Below are 14,981 nucleotides of genomic sequence, written 5' to 3'. Positions count from 1 at the left end.
TCACAAACCAGCATCACAGCTTGTAACACATTTTACAGAAAATTACAACATGGGTTCATAATGTGAAATATTGCACAATAAAGCTTACTCTAAAAAATGTCCCCCAATGTTAGCAGTTACACAGAGTAGAAAACTCCCCCTGAAGCATTCTGTAGCAGTCCCAGCCTTCTCTAACTGGGTGTGAACTTTTGTCCTACAATGTTCTGCCCTATCATTGGATTACACTGAATCTGCAACTAATTTAAAAACAGGCATCAGTCCTTTTTTATTATCAAACACTCACAGGACCAAGAGACTTCAGCATGCCTTCATCTTTCACTACCAATATGAGGCTCAAATTTCCTATCCTCGCCCTTTCTTTGGAGATTCTAATAATTATTTTATTTGCCGTTTTTGTCGCCTACAAGGGTTCTACACACGATGGCCATAAACAAGCCTCAAACGATACTTCCACCACCACCAGTGTTAGATTCTCTCAATTATATCCTAGTAAGTATTTTTGGTGAATTATTATTTTATCAATCTATAATAACCAAACTATTGGAATGGGACAGAACTTATAGTTCTAGCAATTGCATTTCATATTAGATTAAGCAACTGCAACTATTCAGTATCTGGGTTTGTCATTCTCGTACATGATGTTATCTTTATGTTTTTAAATAAAAATAGTGTTGTAGGTATTACCCATGATTGTGAATTGGTGTATTTTATCAAAATATTACATTGAAATGTTCCATTTATATCATAAAATGATAAAAGTTACAGTTTTTAAGTTTTCGCATGGGCTTTTTATGTTTCATAAAAAAAGGGTACGTATTAGAAAATGTGGATCTGTAACTTTTATTGAACACAAAAATACTGTTATATTGAAGGAGAGATGATAGTATGTTCGCAAACTCCTAAAATGAGGTAGGCTTGAAGAAACAATCTACACTTTTCTACACTACTCTTTTAATGTATGCCATTGCCTATATTTAATTAATAATTTGATAATTTAGCAAAACAAACCATAGTTATACTATTTTTTTCATTTTGTTTGCCAAAACACTAATAATTCAATGCTGCTGAGTATAATTAAATAGGGCTTACTGGTTTGAATTTATCAGTGTCACTCTCTCAGCATATGATAAAAGAATGGTGTGCTTTGATATGGATGCTGTATGAATTTTTACCTGTCAGCCACACATGTCGCATATTAGTCAGTTAGAGGTATGTATCTGTGAGGTTCACAGATGTTTCACGGCAAGACTCTGAGCTCAGCCACCACCAAGGAGAACCCCTCTCTACTGCTGATAACCACTACTACGACTACTATGACCACAGTGTTGTTTTTCTTAAGTGGGTGAGAGTGTTGGCATATTTTTCACTTACAACCCCCAACCATTTCCCCCGGATAAGGATTCTGTGGTTAATTTGGTCCATAAGGCACCAAAAATTCCACACTGACTTTGATGAATCACCCTCTTTTAGAATAAAAATAATCTATGCCTTCCTTTTATTTTCTTTAATGGAATGTATTTATAACCAGTTTTTTTTTTCTTTTTAAATGTAAGGATCATTAACTGTAAGGTTGTACAACAAATCAGCTACCCTTCAGATAATACTGAAACCAAAAAAATGAATTAAGAAGGACATATAAAACATACCAATACCTGCATAGTTTAAAATTAGATTCCAGATTGATCAAGGTGAAGTACATTACACCTAAAATGAGAGATTTTAATTTTTACCACTTACAGACTCTGTTCAAGAACTGAAACGGGAAAGCAAACTTTAGTCAAACATTTCCTAAAATGCATTGACTGAAAGTAGAAATAAGTTTATATTTTAGGCTGAAAGAGGAAATGTGTGGTATCTATGCAAGTCTACAATGACAGACAGTAATGTGTTTACCAGCATCTGAATGGTATAGTTGTAAACCTTAAATTAATCCAACTATGTAAACAATTCAGGAACAAATTGTGTAACCACCACATGTCACTTAGTGTTTTTTTTTTAATGTAATCTCAACATGTGAAAATAATCACAAGCTAATTGTTACACAACTGTAAGCACAGGTTTATAGTTTTTGAGCATTTCAGGTTTTCTGAACCAAAGGAACATACTTATTTTGTATCAAGAAAACTATATGAAATATGTTATTCCTGCTTAAATAAATGTATCTATGTATGTATATATACATACATACATGAACAAAGCTTAATTTGTGCATAATACTACTCCATTAAAAAACTAGTTCTTAAAAAAAAAAGAAAAAAAAAAGTCTTGTGCTTATCACCACTGGTCTCGTGTGATCAGTTCAGCGAATTCCTTTGATATGTCCATGCTTCTTTCACCCAATTTCCAGGAGGTCATTTGTGAACACTACCTGATTCTAATCATATTGACTATATTACGAGAACACAATTCTCTTGCCCAGCAACGGACACAAACCCGTATTAAGCACCCTTGCACAGGTCTATTGTTATAAGAAAATGAAGATTTTAAATGGTACGTCCTAAATTCAAAGGAATACGGTAACCATTTTAGCGGTCTTTTATCTGTAATCAATAAAACAACAGCGCTCTCTTGTAAAGGAAGAGAGAAAACGTGGAGAAACAAAAGGTCCTCCCTAGATGACAGAATTAAAGTTATTAAACTTGTAAAGTGCCCAGAAAAACTGCTGAAAAATTCAGCACTAGAAAGACGCAGATACAGCATTTTGAAACGGAAAGAACTAGGGCTTGAAGTTTTAGATTTTTATTTTTGTTCACGTGACCGTGTTTTGAGCCGATTCAATATCTTAATTAAACTGTTAATTACTAAACACAGTTGTTTCTTTTTACCTTGATGTCCTGATTGTCTTGCTGATTCTGTTTCACCTTCTTCATTATTCGAACACAAGAGCAAGCAATGACATTAATCACTTCCCCCAGATGCTACTTTAACTTGCATTTCATTCTTGCTTTGCCTAAATCCTATATGCTTCCAACTTCTCTTTTTCGTGTTGTTCTTTAAAGTAATTTAAACAGATTTTTAATATACTTTTGATGTGGCGGTTTAAGATTATGCAAACCGTTGATAGAAAATAAACACCGAGATTCCACGCAACCTGAAAGGCAAACACAGGCATTGAAATTCGCAAGGATTTAAAACATTTTTGTGTTACCCTGAGACACGTTCACGCATTCATTACTGTCACAAAAATAATGATGTTTGTTTTACCAAGACATTTAAATGAAATGTTATTATTGACTTCATTTTTTCATATTACATGTGCTGGCTTGTTACCGTGATGTCAAGACATACAGGAAAGCAAAATCGTCAAAGACAAATTAAAAAAATTAATTGCAGTCCGAAATACACCTATTTAGGCTTTATTAATACAGTACTATCCACTTTTTCTAATTAGTGTTATAAACTGCATACTTCCTGAAAGCAATCAGTGTACATTGTGTTGAGATGAAACTTCCATTTCCATTGTGGACCACGTGAACACTCCCAGACAACACCCTCAGTGCAGACGTTTGTTCCGGTGGCATACCTACCAAAACATTTTCAATAAATATACCACAGAAATTTAGTAATGCTTAATAAAATAAAAATAAATGAAACTCTGTGAAAATCGGTGCAAATAATGTATTTTCCCAGTTTTCCAGTGAATATAAGCTTCGTCAAATACTGTACCCTTTATGATAGATGTACAACGATATAATAAATCTACAAAATGCGAAAACTTTTTGAGATAAGCTTAAATTTGTTGAAAACATTATTATGGCAATGATAAATGTATCCGTGAATAATTTTGAAAATAATGCGACTCGTGTAGATGAGCCTTTGAAAACTCGCATGAAAGTAAAAAAATATATACAATAATGTGTAGACTCTGGGATTAATTATCTGCCAACTGAAAGATTCGAGCTAAGAGATATTGTACGTGCAACTTGAACTAGTCTCCAAAGTGCTTGTGGCTACCTTATTCAGAAAAATACTGATAAAGATTACATAGTAATTTGAACCTGAATTTTTCTATATATTGTTCAATACGTACAGAGATGCTATAGAGACTTGAGAGTTGAGGTGAAGTTTAAAATAAAAAAATGTCTGCCCTTAATAACTAGGCTATTAGATTCACTGTAGGTAAAATTCTATAAAGCAGGGGAATCTTTAAAGCACTACAAGACATTTATTAAATAATTTATTCCAGTTATTAAGAATACATTTTTTATTTTTATTTTTTTGCTTACCTTTTATGGGATTTCCAAACATATAATATTGTCTCTGGGAGATTTCGAGCATTTAATAATAATATTTAAAAACAAATTAAAAAAAATTAAATTACATTTTGTTTAATTTTCATTGAAAAAACAACCCCAAACCATTCAGAATGATTGCAAATTTATAATATAGCCGGGGAATGTGGGAATGTGAAACAATCAACGACAAAATCATGGGGGGGGGACAGTAAAAACACAAAAACGCTGAAAATGTCATTTTACTTGCTCGTAAGTTGCATTATTTTAACCAACACTAATATATATATATATATATATATATATATATATATATATATATATATATATATATATATATATATATATATATATTTATTTATTTGCAGTGTTCCAGGATGTACATGTGATGATCTTCATCGGCTTTGGTTTCCTGATGACCTTCTTGAAGAGATATGGCTTCAGCAGTGTTGGAATCAATATGCTCCTAGCTGCCATGGGTCTTCAGTGGGGTATACTGGTACAAGGCTTCTGGCACCTCCACAATGGGAAAATCGAAATTAACATTATAAAGTAATGATATTTATTTAACCACCCTCCCCAAACACAGAAGTATCAATTCATGGTTCAAATGCACTCTTAGTTCTAATCATTTTTATTTCTAAAAAGTTTATTTGCATTCAAATAGCCTAAAATAAGTTCTAAACAAAGCTAAATGTATGTTTTTGTTGTTTCTTTCACCAGAATGATTAATGCAGATTTTAGCACTGCTACTGTTCTCATTTCATTTGGGGCTGTTTTGGGAAAAACTAGTCCTGTCCAGTTACTGATAATGACAATCCTGGAGATCACTGTGTTTGCAATGAATGAGCATCTGGTCGTTGAAGTGCTAAAAGTAAGTGTGAATCTTTTTTCTCCAGTCAGTATATTTGACATATTAAAGACGACTGGTACATTAACGCACACATCGAGCTACACTAGAGCATGCAGATGGCAGAAGCATGACTCTTCAGTTTACATAGGGGGGCATTGTCACTCAAAGATAAAGTCTGACGAGTAAGTTTAATGTGTGGAGCCCCTCAGTGTAATACTCTTCTTAAAGGTCTAACCTGTTGATAACTTGTATTCAAACAGGCTAATGATGTTGGGGCCTCAATGATAATTCATGCTTTTGGGGCTTACTTTGGTTTGGCTGTAGCCCGTATCCTCTACAGACCAGGGTTGAAAAATGGCCACGACAATGAGGGGTCTGTCTACCACTCCGACTTATTTGCAATGATCGGTAAGTGTGCACATTGATTTTATTTATTTATTTTATTTAAGCAGGAAAGACCAGCTGAGATTAATATATATATTATTCAAGGGAGACCTCGTCAAGAAGGTGGCATATAATGAAAAAAAACCCGCACACAAATTCCAATGAGCACAAGCAATACAAACAAGCTAGTAAAATTATAAGAAACAATTTAGGAGCGCTGGTCAAAACAACAACATGTCTCGGCACAGTTTTCCATTTTTTATTTGAACTTCTTTAATAGTATCTAAACGGTAAGTTTCGGTTCTTTTTGACATTTATTGCAAGACCATGGCTGTAGAACACAATGCTATTTCCCCAAAACGAATGAATGAACCTAGGAATTTAGAACAGTCTAAGATCAAAGACTGTGATAGCATTTTAGATTACAGTGCACAAATAACCATGTAATTACTGTGCTATTTTATGGTAATAATCTGTTGTACTGTGTAAATACGAGTTGTTTTCCATTCTTTCATTGTAACTACTTTTGGAATAAGTAGGTAGTTCAATGGAAATGGTCTTGTTTCCTGCTATAATTACAATTTTAACAATATGCTGTTGCCTGTCATCTTAAAGTGGTATTCTCATTAACACACTTACTGATTGCAATGAGAAACAGGCAGAAAATATATGAACAGTTATTCGGTTACAGTATTCCAGACTATTCCAACAGTAGTTACAAGGAAAGAATTATTACCATAAAATGGCACAATAATTACATGGATATTTGTGCACTGTAATCTAACGTGCTACCAAGATTATAAATGCTGCTACAGTGATGGCCAATCGTTTAGCATCACCCAACAGAATTAACTAATTTTGCTTCACTAAGTCGAATTAAACCTGCTGAATGATGTTACGTTAACATATTGAATTACATACCGCTTTTGTAGTTTTCCATATACTTAATGAAAAACTGACAAAAATTGAAAAACGTTGCATTTTGAAATCTAACATGAAATACTGTATTATTATTATTATTATTATTATTTTATTATTATTTATTATTATTATAATAATAATATTATAATAATAATAATAATAATAATTATATAAATAATAATAATAATTTCATGTATCATTTTTTTTTTTTTTATTATTATTATGTCTCAATCCAAAAATTCTAGGTGATGCAAAACTTTTTGGCCATAGCTGTTAATAATTTATAAATTAATAATTTATTAAGATAATATCGGATTTTCCAAGGATAGCCTTATAAACAATTATGTAGCAGTGTTTCAATCTTTAAAGAAAAAGCAGTCAGACCAGCCAATCTGTATAAATCACAATGATGAAGAGAATAACCCAGGTTTTTTAAAAACCTGATACAGAATGATAGGGTCCAGTTTTGTAAAGACCACGATAGTAGATACTTTATAAATAATGTCACCATAGTCAATCAGAAGCAAAATATGTACTCCAGATCAGTTATTTTGTTGTTTGTTCTGAAAAACAGGATTTATATCTACAAAAATAATCAAATTTTGTAAAATGAAAATTCCTAACTAGTTATTTACTGCCATGCAGGAACCTTGCAGAGTCTTCCGTTTAAAGTTTGACATATCAAGATGTTTATTTTTTGTGAAAACTGTTGCTTTAGTTTTTTCGGCATTTAAGATAAGTTTCAAATCCAATAAACTTGCTGAATGATATCAAAAGCTTCCTGAAAGTTTTTATTATCCTGATTAAGCAAAGAGCCATTATTACAATACAGTATCATCTGCACACAAATGTCATTTAGACATTTCAATGTTAATGCCCAGGTTGTTACTGATAGGTGTTATTTTATTCTGAATACACTACAGGAAACATTACTATTTGGTGGTTTTTGCGCAATATTATGCAACTGTTGCTTTAATTGGAAGAGATATGCGCTGTGATGTTGCTGCTCATTGAGTTCAGTGTATTTTAATTCAGTAAACAAAATAAAAAACTTATGCCTAAGGAAATAGGGTACACAGGGAAGAAATCTCGTTTTGGACATTGTTTTAACACTTTGTGAATCGGGCTAAACTTTACCGCCTTACACTGTCATGCTGTCTGCTTGTGCACAAGCATTTGCCTTTTACTCTTGGCAGTTTAAGGGACCAGAGTTCAGGTAATCGAATACACAAAAAGGTTGCACCCTGTGTATTCAAATAAGAAAATATTTGAAATTGCCACCCCTAATCCTAATTATAAACACTATTAAAACAATATTCATAATACAAAATAATAGCAATCCTATATAGAGCGTTGTCGCTTGTGTAGCCTCTCCCAATTCAGCGCCAATCTTGCTGAGTGATACCAGCAAGTCCTGGAAAGATTGTGAATGGCATTTTTGACCTGAATGCATCGGATCCCAAATAAGTTTGACAATTCGATTGCGTATGAGCACAATTAGAACCCACATGAAAACTCTCCCAAGGCTACAATTATTTAACAAAGAACAACTTCACACTGTATCACCTTGCACATTTCTCATATGAACTGCAGGGCTTGAATTACATATTTGTATGAAATTGGGGCGGATTTAAAACTGTTTAGAACATTTTAAAAATAAAAAAAATATAAAACAACTTTAATACATTTTATTTAGTGTCAGTATTCATATTAGTCTTGGTTCAGATAAGCAATTTCTATATTACATAGCAAGTATTAACATGAATAACTTACTCAACAAAACCACTGCATTTAGCTACTATTCTGTTTACAGAGATGAAAAATGTCTTCAGATTTTTCAGCTTGCCTATGCTGCAGCAAACATTTCAATTAAACTGGAGAAGTCTACAGAGTTTACCATCTCAGATTCAATGGATAACAGAGTAAGACTTAAGTCTTTCTTGAACCGTTGTAGCACGTAAAGCACTTTTTATCCTTATTAAATGTGAAAAAGACCTTTCACCACTGCAGTTTGAGACTGATAGTGTCAGGTAAATGCGTAGTGCAATAAAGACATTTGGAAAGGCTGTTTGGAAATTGTGCATGTTCATTATGGTCAGCATTTGCAGTGGTGTAGGCAGAGCTTGTGATAACGGCTTGGAAGCAAGATGATGACAGATGACAGATATGATGTTGTGCCATGACCAGCATTCCCATGTAAAAAACAAAACAAAACACAATGTAATTTGGTAATTTAATTTCACTGTTAATAGTCAGTTTAATAAATATTGTTCATTAAACTATCTATCTCATATATATATATATATATATATATATATATATATATATATATATATATATCCACCCGCGCCAGCAGCAGACTGCGGTGCGTGGATACACACGTACGCCACTGACAGTGTGATGTCACGCGTCTTACTTAAATGACTGCAGTGCAGAAGTAAAATGTAAACTACAACACCAGACAACATGATTCTGTGGCGCTTAAATATGTACACACTTTTCAAATAGCTTGTTTTTAGAAATGTAGCACCACATCCTTAATATATACACCCATTCTCTATTAAAATGTATTGCGATTTGTACACTTAAAAAAAAAAAAAAAAAAAAAAACTGTCGTTATGGGCCCCTTCTGAGTGTGGACCTGGCACCATTGTAAACCTGGCTCTGAGTATGATAATGTGGAGCACATTAATTAAGTTTGATTCCTTCTTTGAATGAAATATTTCCGTGGCATAGTTTGCAAATTCCGTTTTCTCCTACATGGTAAAAGACATTTCACCCAAAGCTTTGCGGATGCTATTGTTGTGTATTCACAAGACAGAATTTAGTGATGATCAGGAGCGGCACTTTATTGTACAAACAAACAGACGTACATGCCCCTTTTGCAACTGCTGTCAAAACGCAACAACAACAATAACAGAATATGTCCAATATGTGTTGCAAAGAATCCCGCAGCATTTAACATTAATAACTGTATTTAAACTGAGATGTTAAGAGAATTGTAATGTTATGCATCACGTTTGTCGGATTAATCATCACAGAATTAGTTCTACAGACTGTAACAAACAGATTGCATATTACATCTAATACCAACTAGACATACATTCTTGCCTATTTATTTCATTACAGGTACCATTTTCCTGTGGATGTTTTGGCCCAGCTTTAACTCTGCTATTGCTAATGAAGGTGAAGCTCAGTATAGAGCTGTTGTAAACACTTACTTGTCATTGGCTGCTTGTGTCGTTGCTGCATATGCAGTCTCCAGCTTTGTGGAACACAAAGGCAAACTTGACATGGTAAGGGTTATTAAAAATATATATATATATATATATATATATATATATATATATATATATATATATATATATATATATAAAAGAATAGCTTCATTACTTTTTTCTTTTACCCATTTTTTTACTGCCCCCATTTCATGTTGTTGCAATCTTGCAATTGCAGTTCAATGGGACCTAATGGTTGGTCAGATAGTTCCTGAAATAATGTAGTGTTTTTTTTTGTTTGTTTGTTTTTTTTTTTTTTTAATTTGTTGCAATATGTTTAATGTAAAATGTTTAAAAAGTTTATGCTGCAAAACCAAAAACCTGGACTGTTAGGGGTATTTAACTTAATCCTCAGTTGTGACAGTATGGTGCAATTGGCATGAGGCACCTTGACTGAAAATGGGGCCAAGGAGAGAAGCTCACACTGCTCCAGTTTGTATTACTATGTGGATAAATCAGAGAAGGAATCCATCTCCAGTTCTGACAAGTTAGCACCAAAATCATCATATGAAGGCAGATGGTATCCCCTGGTTTGTCTCTACAGGTTCACATTCAGAATGCCACTCTAGCAGGAGGTGTGGCAGTAGGAACCTGTGCTGACATGAACATCGGCCCCCTTGGAGCTATGCTTATTGGTTTGATAGCTGGAATCATTTCAACCGCTGGATTCAAGTTTTTGACTGTAAGTCTTTGGTGATTCTGAAGAGAACTTCTATGTTATAGTAGTGCAACTATTTAAAATTACAGGGACTTCATCTACTTTGTAGTTGTGCGGCAGTTTTCAGATTCTTACTCCACGCACTCAGCATTAAGCTCCTTGTGTGGGCATATCAATGCAGGTAATAAATTATGTAACAATTGTGTAACTATAGCACCTATATTTTCATTAGGGCTCTACCTGCTTATATTTAGTTCATGTTTTGCAGCTGAAATAACAGCACAAAAGAAGGCATAAGTTGTACTGATACCGAGTATACCAACCACCTGAGAAGTATTGGAGCAAGCTACGCCTTCAAGTGTGTTATTGCGTTTATAAAACGGTTCATTATTATTTAAGAACTGTGATTGTACTTGCAAGAATGAAATGAGATCAGAACCAATGACTTTACTCTGCCCATATAACACTGGGATGTTACCAGCCAATCAAGATACAGGAAATTTCTATGTTATTGTTTAATGGAGGATCAGCTTAATAACAAATACACAGCATTACTGTAACTCACAATTTGAGTATTATCAGTACAGCGTCCATCCAATAATTAATGGAAATCAAGTAAACACACTACAGCACAACACTTATGTTAAAAGGAATTCCTGATGTTAATTTTGTTATGTATACGGTTATACATTGTGGGTAGGGTGCTTCTTAATGTACGAGAGATATTGAGCAGTTTGTGCAAGAGAAGTGCAAAGTGAAGCTGCACATTGGTGTATTTTCCTTATGAATGTTTTTTTTTTTCTTAGCCAATCCTTGCATCCAAGCTGTGTATCCAAGACACATGTGGTGTTCACAATCTTCACGGCATGCCTGGTATTTTAGGAGGGATTGCTGGCATTGTGGCTGTTGCACTGGGAGCAACAGCAGAGTGAGTCATTTTTTTTATTGTAAAATTCACTAATTTATTGATTAAATTATTATATATATATATATATATATATATATATATATATATATATATATATATATATATATATATATATATATATATATATGTTAACCTAATGAAAGACAACTTTTATTTCCATGGGGGTCTGTCCCAATTTATAGAGGCTGTGTTTTCAAATTAAAGGGTTGTTTTATATACTTCTAATGTTAAAGACCCTGTCACCCTGTCGCTTGTGTCATTCACTTGCTGCTACCAGTTGAACACTGCTGATGGAAACTGATCAATACACATTTTTCATGGGTTTAAAACAGCAAATTCAGCTCTTAGCAGGACAGAATGGATTAAATTGCAGATAGAAAACAAGGTGCGTTTGGGAACTCAGTTTCACTGTCACTTCATGAAACTAGCCAGTGTAACCATGTTAAATAAAACAAAACAAAAATGTAAGCAGTAGTATAATTACTGTACTGTTAAAAAGCTGAAAAAAAGGTTCTGAAGTGATGCAGGGAAGGAAACTAGCATTTGAGAGCCATTAGTTCTGACCAGTACAGTCTCTCCTAAACTACCTGCTTTTCCTTTGGGATAAAATAAACTAAATTGGGCCTCAAACAAATAAAAGCAAGAATGTCAAAGAATGACGAAAAACAATATATCCTTATGTATTAAAAATGATTTTAAGTCATGTGCTGTTTGTTTCACTCCTTCCCAACAGGGGGTCATATGTCACGCAGGCAGCAGCCTTGGCATCATCTGTGTTTATTGCCATTTTGGGAGGAACTATCACAGGTATGCAATCCATTGTTTTAAAAGCATTTTAGTAAACTGGCCAAGTAGTTAGAAGAATTGCTGCTTTAAAGCATGGAAACAGCTTAAAAAAAAAAAAAAAAAAAAAAAAAAAAAACAACAACAACAGCATGCTTGCTAGTAGTGCAGTAGTCCTGATTTGTGATTTTTTTCAATCTATTCCAGTCCAGTCAATTGAACTAATGTTTGTACTAACATCTTAAACCAGGTTCACTTCAGGAAGAACTGTTCTTGATCACTGTTCACAGGTTTCATTTTGAGGCTGCCAATCTGGGGACAACCACCTGATCAAAACTGTTTTGATGATTCCATTTACTGGGAGGTATGTAATCTAACAATGTTCATTGAGCCAGTTCACCATTTTGGGTTACTGTGAAAATATAACTATTTTAGAGAAACAAAACCGTATATATCAACATGATCTAGTATATGCTGAGCTTATAGATATGTTTAGCTTAGTTGTTTTTCAGTCTCCTGTCTTTGACTTTCTGTTGAATAATTATATATTATATAAAATCATAGAAAATGTTAACACAAGTACAGATCAACGAATCATGATAAGTGTTCAGTATGAAAGGTGACACACTGTCAAAATAAAAACATTTCAAAGTTAGTATTGGGTATGAGCATTAACACAATCCTGGCAGCGTTGACGCATTGACCCGATCAGCCTCTGGATAGGCTGCTGTGGGATGTTCTGCCATTCTTCCTGTGCAGCTGCAGCCAGCTGAAGGTTGGCTATGTCGCAGTTGTCTCCTGTGGATGACACTGGTGATTTGGTCCCACAGATGTTCTATTGAACTCAGGTCAGGAGAAAAAGCTGGCCACGGCAAGACGTTGACATTGTTTGCTTGAAGTCGTGCAATTGTAATCCTAGCCCTGTGAGGTCTTGCATTGTCCGGCTGGAAAATCAACACTTCCAGATTGGCTTGCAGGAAGGGAAAAACTGTTGCCTCAAGGACTTCGTCAATGTATCTCTGAGCAGTAAGGTTGCCCTCAATCTGCACCATAGGCGTTCTTGTGTCACATCATCACACTTCCACCGCCCCACCCGTTGGCTTGAACAACACAACAGTCAGCATAACGCTCACCACAATGTCTCCACACACGTTGTCTTCTGTCAGGTCTGTCAAGGGCAAAATGGCATTCATCGGTAAATGAAACACTCCAACACTCTCTGCTGCCACCTCTGATGTTCTCTAGGCCTAGACAGCATAGGCTCTCAGCTGTCAACATGTTGCCCCTGAATGGCTTCATGCAGACGGTGAGCTAGTCATTCTGCTGACGCGTGGGTTATATCTTCCTGGAATTTCTCGTGCTGTAGCCACTGCAGTCTGAAAACGATTATGTAGATGGATCAGTTGGATGTGACGATCTTGGGCTGTTGTGGTGATCCTCTACATTCGACAACATGGCCTGTTCCTCACAGAGTCAGTTTCCTGGTTTCTCTGGACTAGTGTGCTGATAGTTAAAGCAGAACATCTCATTCTCCGGGCAACTTCTCTTACAGACAGACCGCATTTAATCATGCCGATAGCAAGCAGGCCATCTTCATTACTCAAGCAAGGCATGGTCGTATCTTTCGTTGTTCTTGCGTTAATTAAAACTATGTCTTTTCAAATGTCTATTTATACAGATACTTAATCAACTCATTTTGGCAATTTTAACAACTCAAATACCAAACACTGAGCACCTGCCGTTTTTATGAAATCACAGGACTTGAGCTGAGTATTTTGTTATCCCAAGGAACAATACTACTCAAACAATCAACAGATCTATTTGCTCACTATTTAAAATGTAAATAGCATTATGAGCTGTTGATATAAAACTTAAGACTGCTGCGTTTTCATTGTGCATTGTATATTATGTCCAGGAAAGGTTTTCAGGTGGTTTAGATCTCTTTAAACTATAAAGCCAAAAACATGAATGTGCGACTTGTAATGTGCTTGTATCGTAATGGTGGCTGTGGTTACTAACCTGCTGGAGCTGATCTTGTCTAGGTACCAGAAGAGGAGGAAGAGAATGAGGAGGGTCTGGCTCATGGAGAGCATTCCAATAATAAGGCAGAGGCATAGAGCAAAGAGCTCTGAAGGTTGTGATGAACGGCATTGATATGGGGATAAAGAGCACAAAGTGATCAGGAAATACACACACAACCATGTCAGTTAGAACATTTCCTTTTGTATAGTATGGGTCAACATTTTATATGAGTAAGTTACTTCTTGGTAATTCTAGCAGTGAACTTGGAGTTTTTTCATTTGGCTGTCTGCTAATTGTCCATTGGTATTTTAACATGACTTTTTGCTATTTGTTTGTTTGTCTTGACATAAAAAAACAAAAAAGACTCAAAAAAAAAAATGTTTTCCTCTGTAGGCAAGTGGGGAAAAAAAGGTCCTACAGTGTAACGTGGACAAATTGTGAAAAAAAAAAAAAAAGCTTCTGAAATAAAATGTCCTGCAGAAGCAAGACTATTTTTAAATTGGATAAAAAATATTGATTTAACAATAGAATTTGTCTTTTGGTCCTGTATGAAATAAGCTTCTTACAAAAAAAAAAAAAAAAAGATCAAACCTAAGAAAGACCATACTCTGTATACAGTATATAGATCGTCCATATACAGTCTTTTTTTTTTTTCTAATAACAATTATACTTAAGTAAATAAACAGTTTTAATTGACGCTTAAGTAAAATATATAAGTAAGTATATTTCTTAGTTGGCAGTATTAGAATGTATTCCATATATATTGGTACTAAAAATCTAATACATTAACTTTTTTCAATTAATGATAAAAGCTTGAGTAAAGACATCTTGTCTTTTTAGTGCTACTGTATTTAATGTATGTTACATTAATAACAATACACTCAGAGTCAGGATTCAGTCAATCACTGCTTAAAATAACAAT

General features: G+C 34.3%; 1 protein-coding gene across 1 annotated transcript; it reads left to right on the top strand.

Annotated features, from left to right (window-relative positions):
* Positions 1–253: 253 nt before the first annotated feature.
* On the top strand, positions 254–14,695 carry rhag (Rh associated glycoprotein). Its single transcript, XM_041253409.1, has 10 exons — positions 254–489; positions 4,601–4,784; positions 4,956–5,106; positions 5,346–5,493; positions 9,520–9,686; positions 10,213–10,350; positions 11,133–11,254; positions 11,988–12,061; positions 12,328–12,401; positions 14,080–14,695. Exons 1-10 carry the CDS (start codon positions 303–305, stop codon positions 14,152–14,154), a joined length of 1,320 nt encoding a protein of 439 aa, XP_041109343.1. The 5' UTR covers positions 254–302; the 3' UTR covers positions 14,155–14,695.
* Positions 14,696–14,981: the final 286 nt, after the last annotated feature.

Source organism: Polyodon spathula, chromosome 6 (assembly GCF_017654505.1).
Source record: "Polyodon spathula isolate WHYD16114869_AA chromosome 6, ASM1765450v1, whole genome shotgun sequence".
NCBI classification, from domain to species: Eukaryota; Metazoa; Chordata; class Actinopteri; order Acipenseriformes; family Polyodontidae; genus Polyodon; species Polyodon spathula.
This window is presented reverse-complemented; position numbering and strand designations above follow the sequence as displayed.